At 36.8% G+C, this 24,421-nt stretch overlaps 1 protein-coding gene across 3 annotated transcripts in view; it reads left to right on the top strand.

The window, feature by feature from the left end:
• Nucleotides 1-24,421, top strand: part of CHCHD3 (coiled-coil-helix-coiled-coil-helix domain containing 3) — a 298,843-nt gene that overhangs the window by 186,170 nt on the left and 88,252 nt on the right. For 2 of the 3 annotated variants that reach the window (XR_001116881.2, XM_003261353.4), the window contains one exon: nt 12,588-12,671. Coding sequence is in view for 2 of the 3 variants with exons in the window: in XM_003261353.4 (XP_003261401.1) it covers nt 12,588-12,671 (84 nt within the window). In the remaining variant the exon portion in view is untranslated. Of the gene's footprint in view, nt 1-11,277; nt 11,293-12,587; nt 12,672-24,421 lie in introns of all 3 variants that reach the window. The other variant, XM_003261354.4, reaches the window with a different exon arrangement.

The following is a 24,421-nucleotide window of genomic DNA, read 5'->3' as shown; positions in this document are numbered from 1 at the left end:
AAAGGGAACTGATACATACAAACACATGTAAACCTCATTCTCTGCTGGTTTACATTCTGTTTGAAGTGGAAGTTGATATTTGCTGTCATCATTTTGTTTTGTGTTAATTAACAAATCTGATTATGTGGCGGCCATAGGAGTGTGCCCTTTAGCTCTATCTTTAAGAGAACCTGCTTCAAAGGTGTGGTGCAGTTAGCTGACAGCATCAAGCTGCTGCACCTTTGGGATCCACCATGTGCTCTGGGGCTCCCCATCAGCCTGGCTAAGATTTTCCCAGAGCTGCGTATGATCTTCCTTCCTTCCCTCCTGTTGCTGGTGTCAGACCTGCAGCACAGTCTGAGGCCCTCCTGCTTTCTTCTGCTCCTTCTCTACTCCACCTTTCCCACACATGTCCCTGTAATCAGTCTCTTGTGCTTTATGTCTTAGCATCTGCATCCCAGAAGACCTGAACTGACATAGTATACAGGTGGATTTGAAGTTATTTTTAGTGTAGTGTGCAATAACGGTTGCAGAAAATCTTTAAAAACAAATCTTTATGTTGAGTAGGGCTGAAAATTGCTACAAATGTTTGATTAGTCATTTTTTTAACATTTTCTTCTCTTAACCTCAAGCCAGCATGAGAAGAAATAAAGTCAGAGCAATGGGAAGTACACTGCTGTCAAGAGGCAGGAGTCCCGGAACCAATTCTCTTTCTGACCTTCAAGAATTCCCTTAGCCGACAAAGAGCTTGGAGCCTCGCTTACTTCCTAGAAAATGAACTGAGTGATCTCTGGATGTTTTCTTCAGCTCTGAATGTGAAACAGATTGCAAGAAAAGAGGTTGAGTGGCCAATTGGTCCCAATAGTGTGAACATTAAGTCTAAATTTAAATTGAACAAATACAAGTTAGTACAAAGAAAAGGAATTCAGAAGTTGTGCGGTAATTGTCTCCATGTTGTTGTCCAATTTATTTGTCAGTTCACTGACACCAAATACCTTGGTGCAGATAGTGCAGTTTAACTAGCGTCTATGTCAGAGTGCTTCTGAGATTTTTAATCTCCATGGTAAAACAAGATTATATGTAAGTGCCTGGAAATGGAAGTTTCATTCCCCACAATATGGAATAAGAAGATAGAGATATTTTAGTATAATTGCACCTTAAGTTATGGAACTCAAAATGCTTAGTATTTCTTCCCACTCTATACTCACAACAGCTGTGGTTTAGAGTTGAGACCACCCTGCTTTTATGAGTGATGGTAGCATTCAGTAGTTGATAACGCCAATCTGCTGCAGCTGTCTTTAATAGTAAACCCCTTCCTGCTCTAAGTCCATATAATCACACAGTTTTAAAGAATATGGCCTCTTTTAACACTTTTTCCTCTTTCAGTGCTAATTCTTAGCTTTGAAGTTTTTAAGCTTGCTAATGATGCTATGACATAGAGTCCTTAATTTATTTTACAGAATTTAACTTTTTGGAGCTGTGTTTTATATTCAGTTGCTGAATTTGATTTACCATGGTCTTTTAGGCTTGTTAGCTGTTTATATTCACTTGTGTTTCACTTGTGTCTTTCGTAAGCACTTGTGTCTTATATTCACTTGTGTCTTTCATAAACATGTAGTAGCTGAAGCCGTTGTCATTAGAGAAGATAAGACTGCTTGTGTTAGAATTCTGAAACCCTAGCAGTTCATTTCAGTTTTGATTCAGCATTTATTTAATGTTTCTTATGGGTTGGGGATTGTGACGAGTGTTCTTGTTTTAAATAGATGTTGGGCGGAGAGCACAGAGCATATGCCACTGAACTGACACAGTGATATATTTCAGCATCTTTCATGTTGAAATGTCATGTTACTTTGTAACATGAAACTTGTAAGTTATAATGGAATCACAATATGCCTTGTTCTCAGGAATTATATATAAAATATTTAACAACAGGTATGGCATAGTCACTGCCCAAGCAGAACAAATGTTAAACAACCAGAACCAGTTCGTGTCAATGGAATCTCAGCCCTGCCTGATCTGAACATAAGTTAAATGGATTCAAAGTCTTATATGTGATAGAAGCTTTGATTCTGGTTTTACCAGAAGTTGTAGAAAAGAACGAGCTTTTGTACATATTTTATATATTTTCTCACTGGGAAATCATTTCATTACATTACAAAGATGTGAGCCACTCTCATTGCTTTTGTACCTTACGCCTTTGCAATTCAATCCTACCACCAGATGATAGATAACACAAGCAGACCCAACCCCAATCTACAATATGTACAGACATTTATTGAACAAAACTTTATTAGAAATCCAGTACAAAATGATTCATATGACCCGTTTTGTAAAACTCAATGAAGTTGCAGTTTTCTGTTCTTTTAAGTATTTTCCTTGGAAGAAAGTTTCACCTGAGACAGATGAGGCTTTTTGTATTTGATCTCAAACAACCAACAATCCTCTTGTAGTAGTCTGTTCTTACACTGCTAATAAAGACATACCCGAGACTGGGTAATTTATGAAGAAAAAGAGGTTTAATGGACTCACAGTTCCATGTAGCTGGGGAGACCTCACAATCATGGCGGAAGGCAAAGGAAGAGCAAAGTCACATCTCACATAGTGGCAGGCAAAGAGAGCTTGTGCAGAGGAATTCCCCTTTATAAAACCATCATATCTCATGAGACTTATTCACTATCATGAGGACAGCACAGAAAAAACCCGCCCCCATTATTCAGTTACTTCCCACTGGGTCCCTCCCATGACACATGGGAATTAGGGGAGCTACAATTCAAGATGAGATTTAGGTGGGAACACAGCCAAACCATATCACCTCTTAAACCTGTGGTTTTCCACAGAAGGCGATTTTGCCTCCTAGGCAACATTTGGCAATGTCTGGAGACATTTTGCTTGTCACAACTCAAGAGTAGGGGGTAGTGCTGCTGGGCTGTACGGATTAGAGACCCCGAGTACTGCTAAACGTTCTACAGTATGTAAGACCTGTCTCCATAACAAAGAATTATCTGGTCCAAATTGTTGATAGTGCCAAGGATGAGAATCTTTGTCTTAAACACATGGCTGGATACAGAGCTTTTTAGGGATAAATTCTGAGGTACCACTCCTACAGTAAAAGCTAGAGGCCTCATTGGATTTCATTAACCTGTTCATGCAGCATATGTAGGAGTGTCTTTATAACATGGCAGCTAATTCTGATATCTTTGTGATAGCTCTCATTTTACTAATAAGAACTCATATCTAACATTTATCATGCTGGTTAATGGACCATTTTCACCAATAAAATCCCATTTCCAGCAGTCATTTTGCTAATTAGCAAAACATCACTGTTGATTAAGACATGGATGACTGAAGCCCTTCTAGTAGCCTCCTACTTTTCGAGCTTCTAATAAGAATACTTGCTGATTGCTCCTGGATTGTGCATTCCTGAGTAGCATGCTGGCAGCACCTATTTCAGAGCTTACATAATAATGTACATACATAATAATGTACACATAAAATCACACTGTATATCATGTGGTAGTTTGAACTAAATCATAGACATTAGGACAGATTTCCTTCCCAGAAGCTGTACCTACTTACTTCGTACCAACTCTTGCCCTCAGTGCAGTTCATTTGATTCAGCTACTGTGTACTGAGTGTTTCCTTGTGGAAAGTACAGATCTAGCTTGAGCCAAAGATACAGACAGAGAGGAGGAAAGCCCTTCTCTTGTCTCAGAGAGTTTACAGTTAAGGAGAGGAATAGTGGGTAAGTAAGCATGTATCATACAAGGTAAAATCAAAAACAAGTGCCATAGGAAACATATTGAAAGGTTTTATTAGCTGCAAAAGTAGGAGAAGCAGCTAGGGTATGACTTGGCAAAGACTCTGGAAGTAATATCCAAGAGTGGTTTTGGAACATGGGCGCAGGGCTGGGTCAGTGCATGGTGATGTGGTGATTCCGAAGAGTCGATGTGAGCACCCAAGTCTTCTGTCTCCTCACTGAGTTTCTTACTGTGTCAGTGCTAATAACTTCCAAATTATGAAATAAAACTAGAAAACTGGAGGAGTAAATGTATAGTTTACAATTGTTCCCTCTCTCTCAAGCTGTAGAAGAAAGTTTATAAAATCGGTTCTAATTTCATCCAGCACTGCATTTTGCTTCTTTTGTTAAGCACTATGATATACATAAAAGTTATGAGAGAACTTCTGGGATAATTTAAAGCAAAACACCACCAGATCACTTTCTATTCAAAATTTGTGTACTCCAACAACCTCCTCTCTTTATTCAATGTTGGCTTTACTTTTTAATTTCAAAAATCATTCATTTTTGGCTCTGCATTCTTATTTAAGAGAATAGCAGATATACTTTTGCATTACTCCATTTTCACACTGCTATAAAGAAATACCCGAGACTGGGTAGTTTATAAAGGAAAGAGGTTTAATTGACTCACAATTTCACATGGCTGAGGAGGCCTCAGAAATCTTACAATCATAGCAGAAGGCAAAAGGGAAGCAGGCACCTTTTTTACAAGGCGGCAGGAGAGAGAAAGAGCCTGTGAAAGAGAAACCTTCAGACACTTACAAAACCATCAGATCTCATGAGAGCTCACTCTTGATCACTGGAACTGCTCGTGGGAAACCGACCCCATGATCCAACCACTTCCCACCAGGTCCGTCCCTCAACACGTGGAGATTATGGAGATTACAGTTTGAGATGAAATTTGGGTAGGGACACAGAGCCAAACCATATCATTCCACCCTGGCCCCTGCCAAATATAAGATTCTTTTTACATTTCAAAATTAATCAGGCCTTCCTCACAGTCCCCCAGAGTCTTAACTCATTCCAGCATTAACCCAAAAGTCCAAGTCCAAAGTCTCATTTGAGACAAGGAAAGTCCCTTCTATGTAGGAGCCTGTAAAATCAAAAGTAAGTAAGTTACTTCCAAGATAAAGTGGGAGTACCAGCATTGGGTAAGTGCTCTCATTCCAAATAGGAGAAATTGGCCAAAATAAGGAGGCTACAGGCCCCACACAAGTCCGAAATCCAGCAGGGCAGTCATGAAGTCTTAAAGCTCTAAAATCTCCTTTGACTCCATGTCTCATGTCTAGTTCACCCTTACGCAAGAGGTGGGCTCCCATGGCCTTAGATAGTTTTGCCCCTTGTGTTTTTGTGGGGTACTGCCCCCATGCTCCTCTCATGGGCTGGCATTGAGTCCCTGTGGCGTTTCCAGGCACACTGTGCAAGCTGTCAGTGGATCTACCATTCTGGGGTCTAGAGGACAGTGGCCCTCTTCTCACAGGTCCACTAGGCAGTGCCCCAGTAGGGACTCTGTGTCGGGGCTCCAACCCTGCATTTCCCTTCTGCACTGCCCTAGCAGAGGTTCTCTATGAGGGCTTTGCCCTTGCAGCAGACTTCTGCCTGGATATCCAGGCTTTTCCTTACGTCCTCTGAAATCTAGGTGGAGGTTCCCAAACCTCAATTCTTGACTTCTGTGCGCCTGCAGGCCCAACATCACATGAAAGCCGCTAAGGCTTGGGGCTTTCACCCTCTGAAGCAGTGGCCTGAGCTATACCTTGGCCCCTTTTAGCCACGGCTAGAGCTGGAGCTGCTGGGACTCAGGGCACCAAGTCCTAAGGCTGCACACAGCAGCAGTGCCCTGGGTCTGGTCCAGGCAACCATTTTTCCCTCCTAGGCCTCTGGGCCTATGATGGGAGGGGCTTCTGTGAAGGCCTCTGACATGCCCTGGAGACATTTTCCCCTTTGTCTTGGTGATTAACATTCAGCTCATTGTTACTCTTACAAATCTTTGCAGCCGGCTTGAATTTCTCCCCAGAAAAATAGGTTTTTCTTTTCTACTGCATGGTCAGGCTGCCAATTTTCCAAACTTTTATGCCCTGCTTCCCTTTTAAAAATAAGTTCCAATTTCACATCATCTCTCTCAAGTTCAAAGTTTCACAGTTCTCTAGGGTAGGGGCAAAATGCCACCAGTGTCTCTGCTAAAGCATAGCAAGTGTCACCTTTGCTCCAGTTTCCAGTAAGTTCCTCATATCTATCTTGAGACCACCTCAGCCTGGACTTCATTGTCCATATCACTATCAGCATTTTGGTCAAAACCGTTCAACAAGTCTCTCAGAAGTTCCAAACTTTCCCATATCTCCCTTTCGTCTTCTGAGATCTCCAAATTGTCCCAACCTCTGTCCATTACCCAGTTCCAAACTTGCTTCCACATTTTCTGTATCTTTATAGCAGTGCCCCACTACCTTGGTACCAGTTAACTGTATTATTTCATTTTCACACTGCTATAAAGATACTACCCAAGAGTAGGTAATTTATAAAGGAAAGAGATTTAATTAACTCACAGTTGCGCTTCCTGGGAAGGCCTCAGGAAACTTACAATCATGGTGGAAGGCAAAGGGGAAGCAGGAAGCTTCGTCACACGGCAGCCAGAGAGTGAAAGAGCATGTGAAGGAGGAACCGTCAAATGCTTATAAAACCATCAGATCTTGTGAGCACCCACTCACTATCACAAGAATAGTAGGGGGAACCTCCCCCATGATCCATTCACCTCCCATCTGGTCCATCCCTCAACATGTGGGGATTATGGGGATTACAGTTCAAGATAAAATTTGGGTGTGGACACAGAGCCAAACCATATCATACCCCAAGGTGGCAAAGGACATAATCAGTTGGCTGTTTTCAGTATGTTATTAGTGTGAAAAAGCTTAAAATGTCTATCAGGGCTCTTGAAACTCTGAGAAGGGGAAGACAAAACAAACACCAAAACCAGCTGCCTTGATCTAATACTGGGTGCTTGGGTTTGAGTTCCAGACTTCAGATTAGGAAGTCTATTGGAAGAACGGGCTTTTGTCTTTCATCTCTCTGGTTTATGTTCACCTTATATTAGGTGTTATAGCATTTGTGGACATCAGTGCAGTTTAGCATTTCCAGCTGGGATCTGCTTATAGCTGATGCTTATGCCTCCAAATAGTAATTGAAAAGTATGATAATAGGTTGGACATCATTTAAGTTCACCTAGATGAGTTACCCTACTGAAGGTCACCCTCTGGTGTGGTTTGGAAAACAGTGCTGGAAGTATAATTCTTTGTTTATTAATGCCACTTGGTAAAGACTCAGTGAACCCTATGTAATTTCTCCTAACTAAAGTCTAGAATTCAATTAATTGAATACATGGCTACTTTAATTATTCTGTTACGGCTAATTGATATTCACAGTGATCATGTTTTACAGTTTCTAAATGCAATATTACCTTACAAGTTTATAGTTCAGCCTCCTTTGATATTTCAGTTCTTTTTCTGTTTTATGTCAGCATATAATTTTATTAGGTTCGTATATATTGCACCTCATATGTAGTTTTGACAAGAAATAAAGCTCTTTTTCCTACTCTTATTTGCTCATCTTTCTATGTGAGTTGTAAAATAGATTTTGCCTACCATAGATTATCCATATTATAGTGAAAGTTTAATCTTTCTCAGTTCTTTATATGTATGCTTCAGATTGTTAAAAGGTTTAGAATGAAAGGATATATAGTTAGTTACAGGGATGTCCTGTTTATGTTGTTAAGAGAGTTGTTGCCTTTTCTAAATCCCAGTAATCTCTGGCTTCATAGTGTTATCTCATGGAAAGTTGAGTAGGTACCTGCTTTGTTTTTTACCCTGAGCTATTAAAAATTGAATACTGACATTTCAAGGAACTTTGTCATTTAAAATATACAAGCTTTCCCATAGCACAGAACCTTGCCTTAACATGCCTTGTGCTTGATATACAAACTAACAATACATTATCTGTGCTAAGTGATTGTGATGTCACCGAGTTCCCAATGCCATGCAGTTGGTGCCACACCTGAGTCCCCAGGAGCAACCAGGGCTAAAAGGGTGTAGTAATGCCGACAAGTTTGTGCTATGAAGATTTAGCCTGGACTATTCATGGGAAGGTAAAGTTTCTATCAGCACAGTATGTTATATTCATAATCCCAGTTTTCTCTTGTATAAACTTTATTATACCCTTTGTTGTAAAGCCCCTTCAAGTCCATTCTGAAAAGAGACAAGTCTTTAAGGAAGTAAACATACGAACTTCACTTTTAATCTAGCTATCAACACCAAGTTAAGACATCAAAATGTTTGTGTTGGGTTCCTTAAACTTGATTTCCATATTTTCTTTGTTTCTCTTGCATTATAGGATATTCTAGTTTTCCGTAATGATCCACTTAAGTACATTGTGTCACATTTTCAAGCCCAGTCACGTTATTCTAAATCTGGCAAGATCTGAAATCTATTCAATACATATTTCTTCTAGGAATAGCAAATAGTAGATGGGGAAAAATGTTTTATATTATTTTTTCCCAAGATATGTTTCTATATCAATAAATAATGTTGTAATCCTCTTTGTTTTTATTTGTTCATTTACAATGATTCTCTGTTAGAGAGCTCTACAGAGTTTTATTTTCTTGCAGTAGGTTTACTACTTTTTTAAAGTTGGATGTGACTCTCCATCCTCAGCAGCTATTAGCTTAGTCAATGTATTCTAGGCTTATTTAAGTTTCAGGATTCATATCGTGTGACTTTTTCTCCTAGCATCATATTAACTGTTTGAAAGCAATGTGCTATTAAAGTGTTGTGGCCATGTTTCTTACTTTGTTATTCTTCCCAGTGGATCTCAAACTATTGATTCTGTTTGCAGTCCAGGGAAAGATGTGTGCTGCTGGCCTATAACTTGGTGGTGTTGGGTCTTAGGAAATATTCCCCTCTTTGGTCTTTAGTGTACACATCTGAGCTTTGGACATGTTATTTTAAACTTTTTCAAGGGTCATATCTTAGAAAAGTGAGTGAGCATATATCTGTACATCCTTTAGGTTGTAATCAGCTCTTCAAAATTAAATTTGTTGATTGATGCGGTATCCTCAGCAGCCTCAAGTGTTGAATTCTCTTAGTGTTTTCTAAATAATGATAATGGAATATCCATTATGATTTATTTGCACTTAAAAAAACTCACTGTATGAACAAAAGGAACATTACCTAGTATGAGTGTTTTAATAGCCAGGGTAGATAATGCCATACATTGAATGGGGGAGAAAACCAGGTGCGGATACATTCAGGATTTAGTAGGTAATACAGTTTCCATGCTATCTATAACTGTTCAAGTTGTTAAATTTTTTGAATTGTTAATATAATTATTTAATAGTTCACTCTTTTAGATGCCCTCAATGCTACATTTCCATCTCATAGTCAAGTGTAAACATATGTAATATTGATGTTTAAAAGATTTTTTTCTGATTACAGAAGTAATAACTGTTCATTATAGGAAATAAGAAACAGTCCAAATAATATATCCTACTACATATATCATAATTACTATAACATCTTACCATACTTTACACTGTTTTCCATGTCAGTATAAACAAGTACTCAACCTTCTCTGTCCCTCCCTTCTGCTCCTCCCTCCCCCATTTCTCATGCAAAATTAGGAACTTAGGGCACACGCTATTTTATGACGTGTTTTTTTTTTGTCACTTAATATTTTGAGTTTTAAAAAATTAATTTTATTTTAAGATGTCAGCTTTCAAGGACTCTTACTGTCTGATTATATGGCTGGATCAAAATCTTTATAATCAATATCCTATTGTCAGATTATATCTTATTTACCCAAACATCTATTGTTCACTCTTAGTTGTTGTTGCTTTAAATAATGCTGGTTGCATTTTCTTAGATGTAAATACTCTTATATTTTAATATTTGCTAGGATTGAATGCCTGGAAAAGAAATTGGCCACATAAGAAGATTAATGATAATAATGATTTATACACACATTCACACATTTATAGTTATTATTATAAATTTTAGTATGCTTAATTTATATTAATTTTTAAAATTTATGTAGTTAAATTTATTCTTTCTGATATACAGTTCTATGAGTTTTGACAAGTGCATGTAATTATACAACCACCACCACAATCAAGAAACATATTCATTTCCTCACCTTAAAAAATTTCTTCCTTTTGCCCCTTGACTATAAAGTATGTTTGTTTTTAATTCTGAACATATAAAGAAGCAAAAATAAGAAAATAGATACCGCCCATAAGTCTACCAGTCTGCTGTAACCTCTGTTGACATTTTGTAAAATATCCTTCTGGTTTTTTTGTTTGTTTTTGTTTTTGTTTTTTCTCTTCGTCTTCCCTACAAAAAAAAGAGGTTATACTACCTTTTGGTTTACATAGCTTTTTTCTTTTTTAAGTGGTGTACTTTGAGTACATATTTCATTTAGCCATTGGATTGGTTTGTTTTTGTTTCTCTGCAATTCTAAACAACCCTATAATGAACATCTTTGCATATAGTACTTAAGAAAAGTACCATAAGTAGAGTTTTTAGATCTCAGTGCATATGTACATTTTAAAGACTTGTTAATTTTATCCATTTGATTTATAAAATGGGTATACCAATTTATATTCTGACCAGCAGTGTATAGGAGAGCCTGTTTTCTTATATCCTTGCCAATATTGAGTATTTTTAATTTACATTTTTGTTAATTGGTAGATGAATAATGACATCATATTACCTTAATTGGTATTATCTGATTTGCGGTGGGGTTAGCTTTTTTTTCCATGTGTTTATTATTTGTATTTTTTGTGTGTTAATTTCTAGTTTATATTATTTGTGTATATTTCTTTTGTTGTTTTTTGGTGGGGAGAGGAGTGGGGGATGAGGCTTCTTTTTTCAGTGCTCTATATGTTAATAACATTAACTCTCCCAGTTACATGTTGGGATTTCTTTTCCTCTTTTTATTACTTGCTTCTTCTTTTGATTTTATACTGCTTTTGTTTTATGGAGTTTCTTATGAGTCTATTCTTTTTCATTTACTTTATTTATATTTTGGGTTTTTATGTTGAATTTAGAGAGGTCTTTTCTCTTTAGATTATGTAGTCATGTATATTAGGTTTGAAATTCATTTACTTTTTGTTTCATATTCCTAACAGTCTAATAAAATTTTTACTGTGTTGTACCAGGGAGCCATAGATTATATACCTGTATATGAATGTACTTTAATCTAATCTTAACATTGTATTTGTTTTTATTTAGTCATATGCTTCCAAGCAGCATGTACTTTTCATTGGAATCTTCTATTCAAACTGTAACAGCATAGTGACATTAAAATGTGTATCAAGTTAAGCATTTCCTTTTTATTTTTTCCCCAGTACCTTCTTTGGCTTGCATTTTAAATATTATCCATCAGATTTTTTGTGTGTGTGAAATTAGGAAAAAACAGTACTTAACGTTTTTAAATAACTGTTTATTTTTAACATGCTGCAGGATATTGAAGACAAAGTAAGTAGCAAAACAATAACCTATAAATGTGCAAGTAGTTCACCTAAACTAAGCAGATAGTTGAGTAGACAGGCACCTTGACATCTGAGACAGGCAATACTTGATCATTTAGCAAAAGAATTTTGGTGAAATAGCACAAGGATGGGAATGCCTAACTATATACTTGTTAATGGATAGCTGGATGCATGCAATTAAAAAAATATATACACTTTACATATTAAAAGTAATATATATACTTTGTTTATATATATTAAAAGATACACACAAAAATATATATAGATATATATTTTTGTGTATATATGTGTATATATAATATGTAATATATGTGTATAATATATGTGTATAATATGTATATTATAATATATAATATATTATATATTATTATATAATATATTATATATTATATATTATTATATAATATATTAATCATATTATATATTATATACATATTATAATATAATATGTATATTTATATATACACATATATATATATACACACACACACTTTCTTATAAGTTGTAGTCAGGCATATATTCAGCATTCACTGAGCAAAAAATATGTTGAAAACAAAATCTAACTCAGAGTGATATAGGAAAGTCTCATCCCTCAGAGATAAAGGTGAATTAAACATAATATTGAAGATACCAACATTAGTTTAAGAAATGCATTTTTTTATAAAAAATCTTGTAAATTGAAAGTCCAATAACTAAAACTTTTAAAATTACTCTTAAATATTGTTATTTATTATGATTATTTTGAATTATGGAAATAAACAATTATAGTAGTTTTTGTTTCCACTCTTCCATAACAATTAATTCTTTACATAAAGGGAAATAGAACAATGTATGTATTTATTTGCAGGTAATTAACTGTTCTTAAACACAAGATTTATGTACAAAATGTTATTTAGGCATTACTTTTTTGTTCAAAAAAGAGCCATGTATCTTATGCCCAGGATAAAATTAAAGTTCCGTTGTACAAAATACTAATCCTTGAAATTACTCTTTGATAGGGAAGTTAAATAAGAGTCTGTTATGTGCTGTATTCTGATGTTTCCAAATATATTTGGACAAAATAGGACACAGCTGTTACAGTGGGAAAAAAATACAATGTGGACTTATTCTTTACATTTAAATACAGCAATCATCATCTTAATGTTTTTCTATGGCAGAGACCTAATAGATTGCAAAAATCTTCAGATTTGTATTCTTATTTCTAATGCAATTTATTCTTGACTTTTGCTTTGCTGTTGCTGCTTTTTCTTGATATAGTATATTCCTCATTTCTTTTTTTAGGCTAGGCAGCTGGAAGAGAAAGACCGAGTGCTAAAGAAGCAGGATGCATTCTACAAAGAACAGCTGGCTAGACTGGAGGAGAGGGTATGACTATTTTTTGTCATTGATTCTATTACTACATCTGCTGCTTTCTTGTATATTTATTTAAAAATTAATAAATTAGAACTTCAACTGCTTTTCCTGGTTGTAAAGTGGCCAGGAAGTGAAGAAGCAAAGCAAGTAGTTAGTTCATCCTCTGTAACAATGTCATTTTTTCTTTGGTCACTTTGGAATGGTTGCGTTATTTGTTCACTGATGCATTTTACCACTTGGGACCTACCACAAATACTTTTCTTATATGTTTAGAATCTACATTGCCTCCAGGTCAGACAGTACACTGCTATTCTTACCTCCCCCAAACATTGACTAAACTTTAGTACACTCTTAAAAATGGTAGTGTTTTAAAGGATATATTTATCTTCTTTTATCTTTTCTTTTTTTGCTTTTTTCTTTTTGAGATGGAATCTCACTCTGTCGCCCATACTGGAGTGTAGTGGCGTGATCTTGGTTCACTGCAACCTCCACCTACCAGGTTCAAGCGATTCTCATGCCTTAGCCTCCTGAGTAGCTGGAATTACAGGCGTGCACCACCATGCCTGGCTAATTTTTGTATTTTTATTAGAGATAGGGTTTCACCATGTTGGCCATGCTGGTCTCAAACTCCTGGCCTCAAGTCATCTGCTTCCCTCAGCCTCCTAAAGTGCTAGGATTACAGGCATGAGCCACTGCACCTGGCAGGATCTATCTTCTTTCTTAAAACTCAGTTTCACTGCATTTGTAGTTAAGAAATGAATGTCTCCTTCAGGAGAGGTAGATAGGAGCTGAATAATAGAAGTTAAACATGAGTTAGGAGAAGGAAGAGAGATAGGGCATCAAGTCAGCATGGGTCTAGAATTGGACAGAGATGGACAAAAGAAGGCAGTGAGTTTAAGAATAGGAGTTTGAGCACCTTATCAGCGCCCTTTTCAATAAAGTAGATTGGTTATCTAGATTAATTTCATACATAGACCATGAGGTTGCAGAGTGAGCTCTCTCTTTCTTTTGAATGAAACCCTCAAAATTTTATTTGTTGAAAATGGTATTTGATAAGAAAATAGGAAAAAATAAGAAATATACTATTAACCCTCACTCAGTACAGTTATGTATATGTTAAATGTGTTTGCTGTCTCCATATGTTACCAAACTGAGTACCTCTTGAATGGAGGGAGCATTTTCTCATTCATTTAGCAGATGTTTACTTAAGCACTCTGGTTTTGTGCCAGCAGCTATGTACTAGTGAAGAAAATGAGGTAAACATCCATCTTCATGGAGCTTAAATTCAGTTAAAACCAGAATACATATTGTATGGCAGGTTATGATAATTTCGGGAGGAATAAAATGGGAAAAGAGAGTTCCAGGGCTGGGGTTTAAGCTTGGAGTTGGGTAGAGAGGGAAGATCTCTCTGTTGAGATGACATTTGGGAAGAGGCCTATGGTAATAGGGAAGCAAGCCGTTGCCAAAAGCGTGAAGCAGGCGTGAACTTGGCATGTTTGGGAAGGCTGGGGGTTTTGGGAACAGATGAACCCTCTGGCTGCTGTCTTGGGCAAGAGTTGAAGCAACAGAGAATTAGTAAGAAATTATGGCAGTAATTCGGAAAAGGGATGACTGGTGTGGGTCTGAGTGCCGGCAGGGGAAGTAATGAAATGTGGTTCGGTATTTTAAAGGTAGAGCTGACCAGATTTGCTGATGGCTTTGAACATGAGTGAAGAAAGAATAAACTCTAGGTTTATGGCTTTTATGACTAGAAGGTTTTTCCACAGGGGAAGATTCTTAAGATAGGGATTGGGATGTTGGTGGTAGAGGAAATCAGGAGTTTGATTATGGATATGTTAAGCTTAGGACACTTAAGGCATTGAAGTAGAGATATTGAATAGGCATAAAGTGAAATGGTTTAGAGAATGTCAGTAATTTTTCCTGTAAAGGGCCGGATAGTAAATATTTTAGGCTTTGCACACCACATTTGGTTTCTGTGCAGCTCCCCAACTCTGTCTTTGTAATGTGGAATCAGAGAAAGCCAACTGTAAACGAGTAAGTGTGGCTGTGTTCTAATTGAAGGACCCTGAAGTATGAAGTTCATATGGTTTTCACACATCACAAAATTTTGCTTAAATTTTTTTCCAACCATTTAAAAATGTAAAACCAAAAACAGGTACTGGGCCTGATTTGGCTCCCTCATTGTAGTGGGCAGAACTCTGATTTAGAGCACAAGGCTCTGATGTCAGATGCCTTGGATTCAAATTTCTGACCTGGCATTTCCTGCTGTGTAATGTAGAGCATCTTATTTTTCCTCTCAGTTGTTTCATATATTAAGTGATGATTTAATAGTACTTACCTCACTAATTTGTTAAATGAGCTAATACTCATAAAGCACCTGTAATAGTGTGTAGCTCAGAGTAACCATTCACCCACTAATTGTTTTACTTCTATACCTAGAGCATTGTACATGGCTTAGAGTTTGTATTAATTTGTTTTCTCACTGCTATAATGAGCTGCTTGAGACTGGGTAATTTATGAAGGGAAGAAGTTTAATTGACCCACAGTTCTCCATGGCTAGGAAGGCCTCAGGAAACTTACAATTATGGCAGAAGGTGAAAGGGAAGCAGGCACCTTTTTCACACTGGCAGGAGAGAGAGAGAGCGTGCAGGGGAAACTACTTTTAAACCATCAGATCTGAGAACTCTCTCACTTGTCACAGGAACAGCCTGGGGAAACCACACCCATGATCCAGTTACCTCCCACCAGGTCCCTCCCTCAACATGTGGGTATTACAATTCAAGATGAGATTTGGGTGTGGACACAGAGCCAAACCATATCAGAGTTAGTAAATGTTAAATGAGTGAAAGTTTTTTAGGTGATACACCTGGCACCTGCTTTTCCTCACCCAATGACAGTTTTCTTTGCCATCAGGTTTTACTATGTTAGGTACCTTATAAACTTGCCTTTAATTATTGTCAGGTTCAAGAAAAGGCACTGAAAAATATTCTCCCATTTCTCATAGACTGACCAATTTGATTGGTACAAGCATCTGAGAGGATTTGTTTCTGGCAGATTGAACTATCTGCCCAACAACTGCTCAACAAATAAACTGTTAGGCTTTTTGGCATCAAGTAGAACAAGTGGTAGAAGATTAGATAGACACAGTATGATAAGATCAAATTATTGTGAATATATATATATATATATATATAGGCAGAATATATTGTTTTCCTTTTTGAAGATCAGCCTGGAAAGTAGTCATCCTACAGTTGAAACTGAAATCTGAGAAGCACCAGTGAGCTCAGAATGCTAAGGTGGAATATATACGCTTCTGTTACTTAATACTCAAGAACTCCACATTAAGTAATATGTGATAGAATGTTAGACAAGTAGTCAGAAGGCATGCTTTTGTCATCTGGCTATTAGGCAATTCACCTAATCCCCTGTGGTGTCTGGTTCTTTATCTGCAAAATGGGGATATACTCTGTTCCTTGCTCATCTTCATGGTGATTGGGGGTAGATCAGATGAGTGTGTAAAAGCCCCTTGAAAGCTGGAAAGAGCTTAACAAACATCAGCTGTTGCCATGAAAGAATATCTGCTTACTTTCCATTGTGTATAAGATAATGATAATCATAGAATTAATATTATTCAACTTCCTTGTGTCTTTTGCCCATTTCTTTACAGTCCTGTTTTTGTTTGTTACTGTCATTCTCAAAGTACCCAAGTTGAATTTTGTCACTTTGGATTTCTTCCAGGAATATGTGAGAGACATTTAGGTCTCAAAGGATGAAGTATTTTCTAGGCATAATGCAAAAGATTGTAAAGGGATTTTCTTTTGTATTGTGATGGCAGTGAAAATTACAATGTCTAACTATTTCTATTAGGAATTCTGCACACACTTTTATATTAGACAGTGTAAAAATGCTGAATCCATTAATTTGTGTTGTAAGAAATAATGATTCTAATATTAATATAACTTGCAGAATCATCTAACTTACTAGGAAATCCAGGTTGCCTGTGGTTTAAAAGTGGACATAGGCACCTATGTTTCCTCTTTTAACTAAATGAAGTGATGAAACTATAAAGTAGATACCAGATGGTGTATCATTAATGGAGAGGGGTGTGGCATCAACGAGTCTTTTACAGAATCATTCTGAGGGAGATTCCTTAGATAACCTTACCATCTGCGCATCAACTAGATTAACTAAACACAGCAATTGTACACGTTATCACTTTTTGATGACTTGAACTATTCATTTATATTGGCTTCATGCAAATTTCTTTTGAGAGTATGAATCAAAGTGCACTAAACACGTGAAGTACATTTAGTTCTGTAATACAGCTTGATTTGCTTCTTGGATCTATTTCAATAAACTCCTTGTTAATTAGATAATTCCCGTGTGTGAATGGAACTCCCTCCACCCAGGTATTTATATTGGCCACTCCATCCAGGAGTCTGAGATAGTTTTCTTCTTTCACTAACTTGTTAGGAGTAATAAGTATAATTTAACTGGACACTGATTTCACCCTTTTTAGAACAAGTTTTCAAAAGCAGCGACACTTTACTGAGAGAGAAGGTCAAAGCCATTTGAAAAGATTTTGAAGTCCTTATTTCATAGTCAAATGTTGCTAAGTTATCAATGGCATCTCTGTGAACATTAAAGATATCACATTTAGGTGTTTTGCCTAATTGAAAGATACTTAGAGAGTATTAATTCCTGATTATTGGTATAAGAGACGTAGATAGTATTAATTCCTGGTTGGTGATTTGATGAAAGGAAGTTGAGAACAGCTTTCAAAGAGAAGGTTCTTAAGTGTTTCTAAGAAGTAGTCTCCAGGTCTCTCAGATAATTCTTTTTTTGTTGTTGTTGTTTTCCCAACTTTATTTTTAAAATTTTTTCCCAACTTTATTTTTGTCTGTTGTATAATTGGCAAATATGTCCATAATAGTTTATACCTCTTTAAGATAGCCACATTTTGTTTATAATACTTGTGATTAGTTATGTGTGTTTATCTTGTACACTCCTGAGGACACAGAGCTCATTTTCTTATTTCTGTATTTTCTATTTTTTTTTGTTTTTGAGGTTCCATAACTTGCATATTTCTGTATTTTCTACAAATAGCACAGTGAATGAATCCTAGATTTTCTAAGCTTATACTATGAAGTTATGTTTATGCAATTAGTGTATAGTTTTAAAATACACACAAATGTTTAATATCTTTTTCACTAACCATTTAAATTCATAATTCTATCCTGGGAGAAAGTCAAGTTTAACTTTGAATATTTTGTTACTGTTTATAGCATCCTCATTAACATAGCTGATGATAACATTTATTGAGCATTTACATTATGATTGGCACTTTGCATGGATTGTCTCATTTTACACTCACCAACAACCCTGTGTGGCTGTGCGCCCTATTGTTTAGATGAAGGCTTAAAGTAATTCACCTAAGAACATACAGCCAAAATATGATAGATCTGGATTTGAGCCAGGTTCCGTGCTTAAGCATGTAGCTGCTGTCTAGTACTAACTTGAAGATGTTCATTCTGTATGTAAATCCTGCTGATTGTAGTGTTAGTTCTTTGGGTGGTAAGTTAGCTCTTTCCAGCTTCTAATACAACTTTTTGGGTCCTGACGTTATGATTTGATTAATGCTACTTCATAACCTAAAAGTGTTAAGCATTCAAAAACACATAATTTTCTCCCCAGAATTTGGCATTTCCTGGGAAAATGTGACCAAAAAAGAATGAATAAGGTCTTATTACCTAGCAATTCAGCATGATACCCGAGTTATTTTAATATCTAGTTGTGCTTCTTTCACGTTGAAATAAGAAATTTATAGTCATTAAAGCAGTTTAAAAATTTCTTCTTGAGGTCTTCATTCACTTGCTCATACTTTGATAATACTGCTTTCCATCTTTTCATCTCTTTCCATCTTCTGGAAAGAAAGCAAACCTTTTTTTTTTTTATTTTTGACAAAATGTTTTGATAGATATTTCATTAGAGTCTGGATGATTGCATGTTCTTCAGGAAAACATGTATTTTTCAGGAGTCTGTTGGTCCTGTGGGAGGGAAACAAGGGGAAGGACCGTGGTTATCATGTCATAGAGGGCAGAAGCCACAGCCTCCCAGGGGTCTTCCCGGATGAAGGGCCTTGTCTCCCCAGGACATGTTGAAGACTTGAGCTCTTTGATAATGTGTTTTGCATGTACAACTTCTCAATTATGAATTTGAATTGATTTGCTCTATGGAATCCACTTTGCTCTTGGCTTTCCTAAGAATGATGGGGTTTGGCTCAGCATGAAGCCCTCTCGGCTTGAGGAGCTGAGGGAAATCAGAAAATTTAGTTAGGTATAATACAATATTGAGTAACCCAGTGATGTGGCATGCATTTGTTCTTTGAGAACTCCTCCCTACACCTCCCTCCACTGCATTTACAATTTATTTGCTTCTTAAATATGAAGATATGTTTGTAAGATGGGCCACTTAAAATATTGTTCTATGTGCTATATGTAAAAAATGGAAGACTTATTTTATTAGGCTAGTTTTCCATGGCATATAATCAAATAGATGCCTCCTTGTCTATAAACATATTACCTATTATTCATCATATGCTTACCATATTGAAGATCTGCTAAGTGTATACCATTCTTCACAATTCTTTCCCATGTCAGGATCTTTGCCTTTGTTGTTCCCTGGGATGCTCTTTCCCACCTCTGAATAGCTGTCTCTGACTCTCTTACAAGTTTTAGGCTTTCCTAGTGACTATCAGAAACTAGACTTCTGAACCCTGTCTCTAACTGTCATATCAACCTATTTATTTGTTTGAAAGCACTCTTCCAGATCTATAATTAGTTTACTCGTTATTTGTTAACTTGTTCATGACTGCCTTCCCAGTCATCCAGTAGAAGTTCCACGAAGGCAGAAACTTTGTCTTAGACACCCCTGAATCCCTCATCTGGTGAATCATAAATGCCAGTGTGGCATGGATTGCTTTCAGTTTTCAGACACCTCTGGATTTCAGCAGCAATTTGCATACAGACTGCAGGAAATCTCACAGAATTAAGAGGGGGAGAGAATTAGATAAGCTGGGCAAAAGATAATACAAAGAGAATGGTGAAAAATAAATTGCCACTAAGAAGAAAAGTATATTACTAGTTTGTCACCCGTGGAGAGAATTGCTAATTAAATTCTAAGGTCATGCTTACATCAAATGAGCAATTTTTAAAAGTCTCACTTATGGCAGATGACATGTCTTTTATTGCATCATAAAGTGTTGGGCTCATCTGTATGATTAATTGGCTTTTGATTGCGTGACTTCTTCTTTCTCAATTAGTACCTTTGCTTCTGTGCTCCTCTGTGTGAAGCTTGGCGAAAAAATAATGCCAACAATGATAATAATGAGAAATGACAACAGAACAGGTTATTGTCAGCCCAGAGTGCTTCTTATGGGAAGAAATTATGTATTTTTACTACCAGGCGAAGTCTGTCATTGTAAAATATTTCAGTGAGTGAAGCTGGATCAACCTTTTCAAGGGATTAATACAGGATGGATTCACAATTAGACTACTGACATCTGAGATACTAAAATATAAACGGTCCTTTTTTGGAGATGGGGAGATAACTTAAACTTGGTTTATGGGATTAAGAAACCGTTTGATGTTTCCCCCCATGACGTGCTTTCTAAACAGTTGCCAATGATTTCAGGTGATGTGGTTAACTCATTTTGGCCCTGCAATGTGACAGAGTAAATTTAACATGATAGTTAAAAATGGAACTTCCTGGTAGATGTGCCTACGTGGGTTATACTAGTTTGCACTTGTCAACCTAGAGAGATAGACTATTCCTTTGACACTGGGAAATTTTGTACTGGTTTCCTCATTCATGTGGAGATCAGGGCAGATTCCCTGTGGTTTCTATAGTTACTGAGAGCTACACAAACAGAGATGAGGTTCTATAGTCCATAGGTTTGGATGTTGAAGTTAATAGAAGCCTATACCACTTTTAATTGTAATGTCACAAGCAACAGAGGTTTTATTAAAGTGGCTTGGATTGTGTACATTGAGTTACTCTCAATTTTTTATCATCAACAAGTAGTGATAGTTTAAGTAAATGCACTTAGATGTTAATTGTTCTGTAGAAAAATTAATAAGGCCTAGTATCAACATATCTTTTGTTAACATAATTGACACATTTATAACTTAGGTGCAAAGATGGAACCATTTTACACTCTTTACCTGTTTTCCTAAAGGAAGTTTATTATTGCAGATATTCCAAAAGTAGCAAGCAAGATTTTTTTTTTTCCCTAGTTTGTGCTTTGGGGAAAAAAATCAATACAGTATAGTAGATATGGGGGTCTTATCCTTAATTTATTATTCAACAAATCCTCAAAATGCATTGGCTTTTCTGTTAACCTCTCTGAAATTTCGAATGAGAAATGTGGTTTAGGTAACCTTGAGCTGTTTTCAAATCTGGCTTTAGGGATATGAGACTTACTTTTTTTCTAGGGTGAGCTGTTAAAAGTGCATCCAGGTAAAATGATCCCTTTAACTGGAGTCAGTTTTTCTATGTCTAACTTTAGAGGAAAGATTTGCAAATCATGGGATCAGCACTTAATTTGGGACTCTATTTACCATGTAGGCTGTCAAGAAGTATTAACCTTAAGGTAAGATGAGAACATGGAGTACAAAGCTGTGAGTTGATGGCACACAGTACAGCGGTATTAAATAGCATTATCCATCCTGCTTGCTACAGTAAATAGGATTTCACTATTATGATGTGTCAGGGCTTTCAGTGAAATCAAATTTACAAGACACTAAACTGCCATCCTCTCTGCTGAGCAGCTTTATTCTGGGATCTTGCTTTCATATTAATCCTGTTGGTAGGAAATACTTGTACCAATTGTGCATGGAAATTATAATTTAATGATCTCTTCCTTTTCTTTATTCAGAGCTTAGAATGGACTACTGTGCTTTGCAGTGATAGCCCCAGGGCTCTGAGAAAGAGATAATATACAGTTCAGCTTTAAAGCCCAGTATTGCTTTTTTGTGAGTGCTTGTAATGATCATAAGTGCTGAGATTCCAACAATGTGGGTTGCATACTTTCTCAACTCTTCACATTTCCTTTACCTTTTGAAAGGCTACACAATAAAATAATTAGATTCTGTTTACCCTGATGGTTTTAAAAAATGATATGCCACTTGAATGTGTGAAGACAAGGTAAGAAATAAAGCATTGTGAAATCGAGGGAAAATTAATTCCAGTTTTAAAGATTCTGTACATTTTGGGAAGGCTCAGCAGGCTGTTTTATTTGAAAAACAATTATTTACTCACTTAACTTTCTTTGAGCTCCTTTCTTGCTATTGATAGGAATATTACAGCCAGGAAATCATTATGTTTCCTGCGTATGAGATTGAAATTGGCTAAATCCTTTGAATTTTCTTCACATCCAATTTCAAAGTTAGTGATTGTTTTGCTTCTTGACATCTTGTTTATTTATAAATTTCAAATGTACTTCATTTAGGCAGACCAGCCAATGTGTATTTTCCTATTTTACTGACTGAAAAATTAAAGTACATGAATATTAAATTTTTTAAAGGAAATTGCAGTGCTTGTGTTAGAAAGTGCTCTTCAATCCTTATGTTCAGACCATGAGACAGCTGTGCCTCTGTAAGGGATTACGTTTCAACACATTAGCTTCAGTTAAAAAGATATATTTGGTCATTAAAACGTTTGCAAATAATATTAGCTCATAATATCATCAAATAAGAAGTGCCCACATCTGAATTTGGCATATAAAGCAGGTTTGCATGGTAAGGTCGGCATTTAATGAAGGGAACCTAAATCCAATTTGTCCGTGTAGACTAAGATAGGATTTTAACTTTGGTCATTCTTATCAAAATTTTGGGGACTAGAGGTAGTCCTTGGCATTCACCACTCATTCAAAAACACATTTGTTAATCTCCTACAGTGAGCCAGGCTCTATTCAAAGATATAATGATGTATACAAACGGCACAAAAGCCCGTTGGTATCTGGCACGGAGCTTTCAGTTGACACGGTGGCGCAACGGGCCCGTGGAGGCTGTGTTTGTGAAGAACACTACCTTTTTACTACCTTTGTCCCTTCAAGATCTAAAGATCATGAGATCTGGGGGGAAAGTTAGTAGGTTAGAGAGATCCATCAGGTTAAATTATCAGATGAAGACCCCAATACTTTGGTTGCCTCAAGTAGTTCTTTCTGAAAATAAACATTAAATAGGTAAGTTCCTTTGAAGACCATAACTCATTCCCCTTTGATCACTGTGATAGTGCCTGGCACATAATAAGCCTTGGATAAATTTTTTAAAATTAATGTGTTTGTCCAGGAATGGGGTGGGTTCCATGGCCGAATAATTTTGAGGAATGTTAGGTTTCACGAAGCTGAACAGATTTCTTTTCTACAGGCCTTCTCAGAAGTTATGTACACTTAGAGCCTCCAGGATGAGGATGCTGCATGATGTGTTTCAGCATTATACCCAAAACATGGAATCGTTCTGAGATATATCTGTGAATTTATCCCAGTATATCATCTGAGATTTCTGTACCCTGAATAATGCTAGTACCTACATTTTTTTTAGTCCTTCTTAGCTTGCATCCTAGGTTGTAAAGGTAGAGTAGCCATAGAATTTCACTGACGGAATTCCTAATCTGCGGGCTTCTGAGGACCTGAAAGCACCTGGGATTGCTGCTCTTTGCTCCGTGTTCCAAAAGCATACGCCAATGAGAAGAGGCTGTCTCAGGGTCCTAAAGGTGCGGTGCTCTGGGGTGGGGTGTTCTTTCTCAGTCTGAATTATCTTCCTAATCCTCACCCTCTCCAAGAGTCTTTGAGGAAACTGTAGCCCATAGTAGGTATCTCATTTTTGTATTTAGGTGTCCATTGATTCAAGCTTGCATTATTCCAGCCTCCTCAGAATTGGGAGCAATGGGTAGTGGAGTTTCTCCTTGATCGTCCCATGTCAAGATTCAGCACCACACCTGTTAACCCAAGAGTTGTATGTACTTGCCTGAAGAACCAGGCACAAGTTTCAGTAGAATGCCACCAATGGAAAGTCCGAACCAGAATATTCTTCCCTTTTATGAAATGAAGTAGGAAGGTAATTAAATTGGATAAATTACCCCTGTGGATCTTTACAAATCTTCCCACAAGTGTTACCAAGATATGGTGCTGAAGGAGCAAGTGGAAGAGCTATCAACATTTTCTGTCCCATCAGAGCCTCAAGGTTTCTGTGACCCTCTAGAAAGAATCTATAGGACTTGCTATTATTTTGTGAGGAAGCAGTAAGGTTTACTTACATAGGGTAGAAAGTGTGCCTTTGTATCTGGAGAATAAGTTTGATGATGGTCAGTAATCACATGCTCTGTAATTTAATTTGTCTTCAGAAAACGTTTAGAACTGGAGTTCAGAGAGAATGGCACCATCACCACACTGTCCCCTTGTGACTTGTAGTGTTTGCATAAACTCTATAAAAGCAGGGACCTTGTCTGTTCCCTGCTGTATCCCTATTACCTAGACCAGTGCTTGGCACTTAGCAGGTGCTTGGCAAATATTTGTTGAATGAATGATGAAGGCATTTTCAGCGCGACAAAAATGTCCATGTAACCTAGAGATGCATCTTCCAGGTTGCTTAGTGGGCAGCTCATCTCAAGTTAGACCTTATTCTGCAAGTTTTCTGAGATTTAGGTAAGGGTCCTTTTGCTCTAGTCATGCTAACTTCTGCTATTAATGCAACAACATATCT

The sequence above is a fragment of the Nomascus leucogenys genome, chromosome 13, assembly GCF_006542625.1.
Source record: "Nomascus leucogenys isolate Asia chromosome 13, Asia_NLE_v1, whole genome shotgun sequence".
Lineage (NCBI taxonomy): Eukaryota > Metazoa > Chordata > Mammalia > Primates > Hylobatidae > Nomascus > Nomascus leucogenys.
Note: the sequence above shows the minus strand (reverse complement) of the source record. Positions and strands in the feature narration are given on the sequence as shown.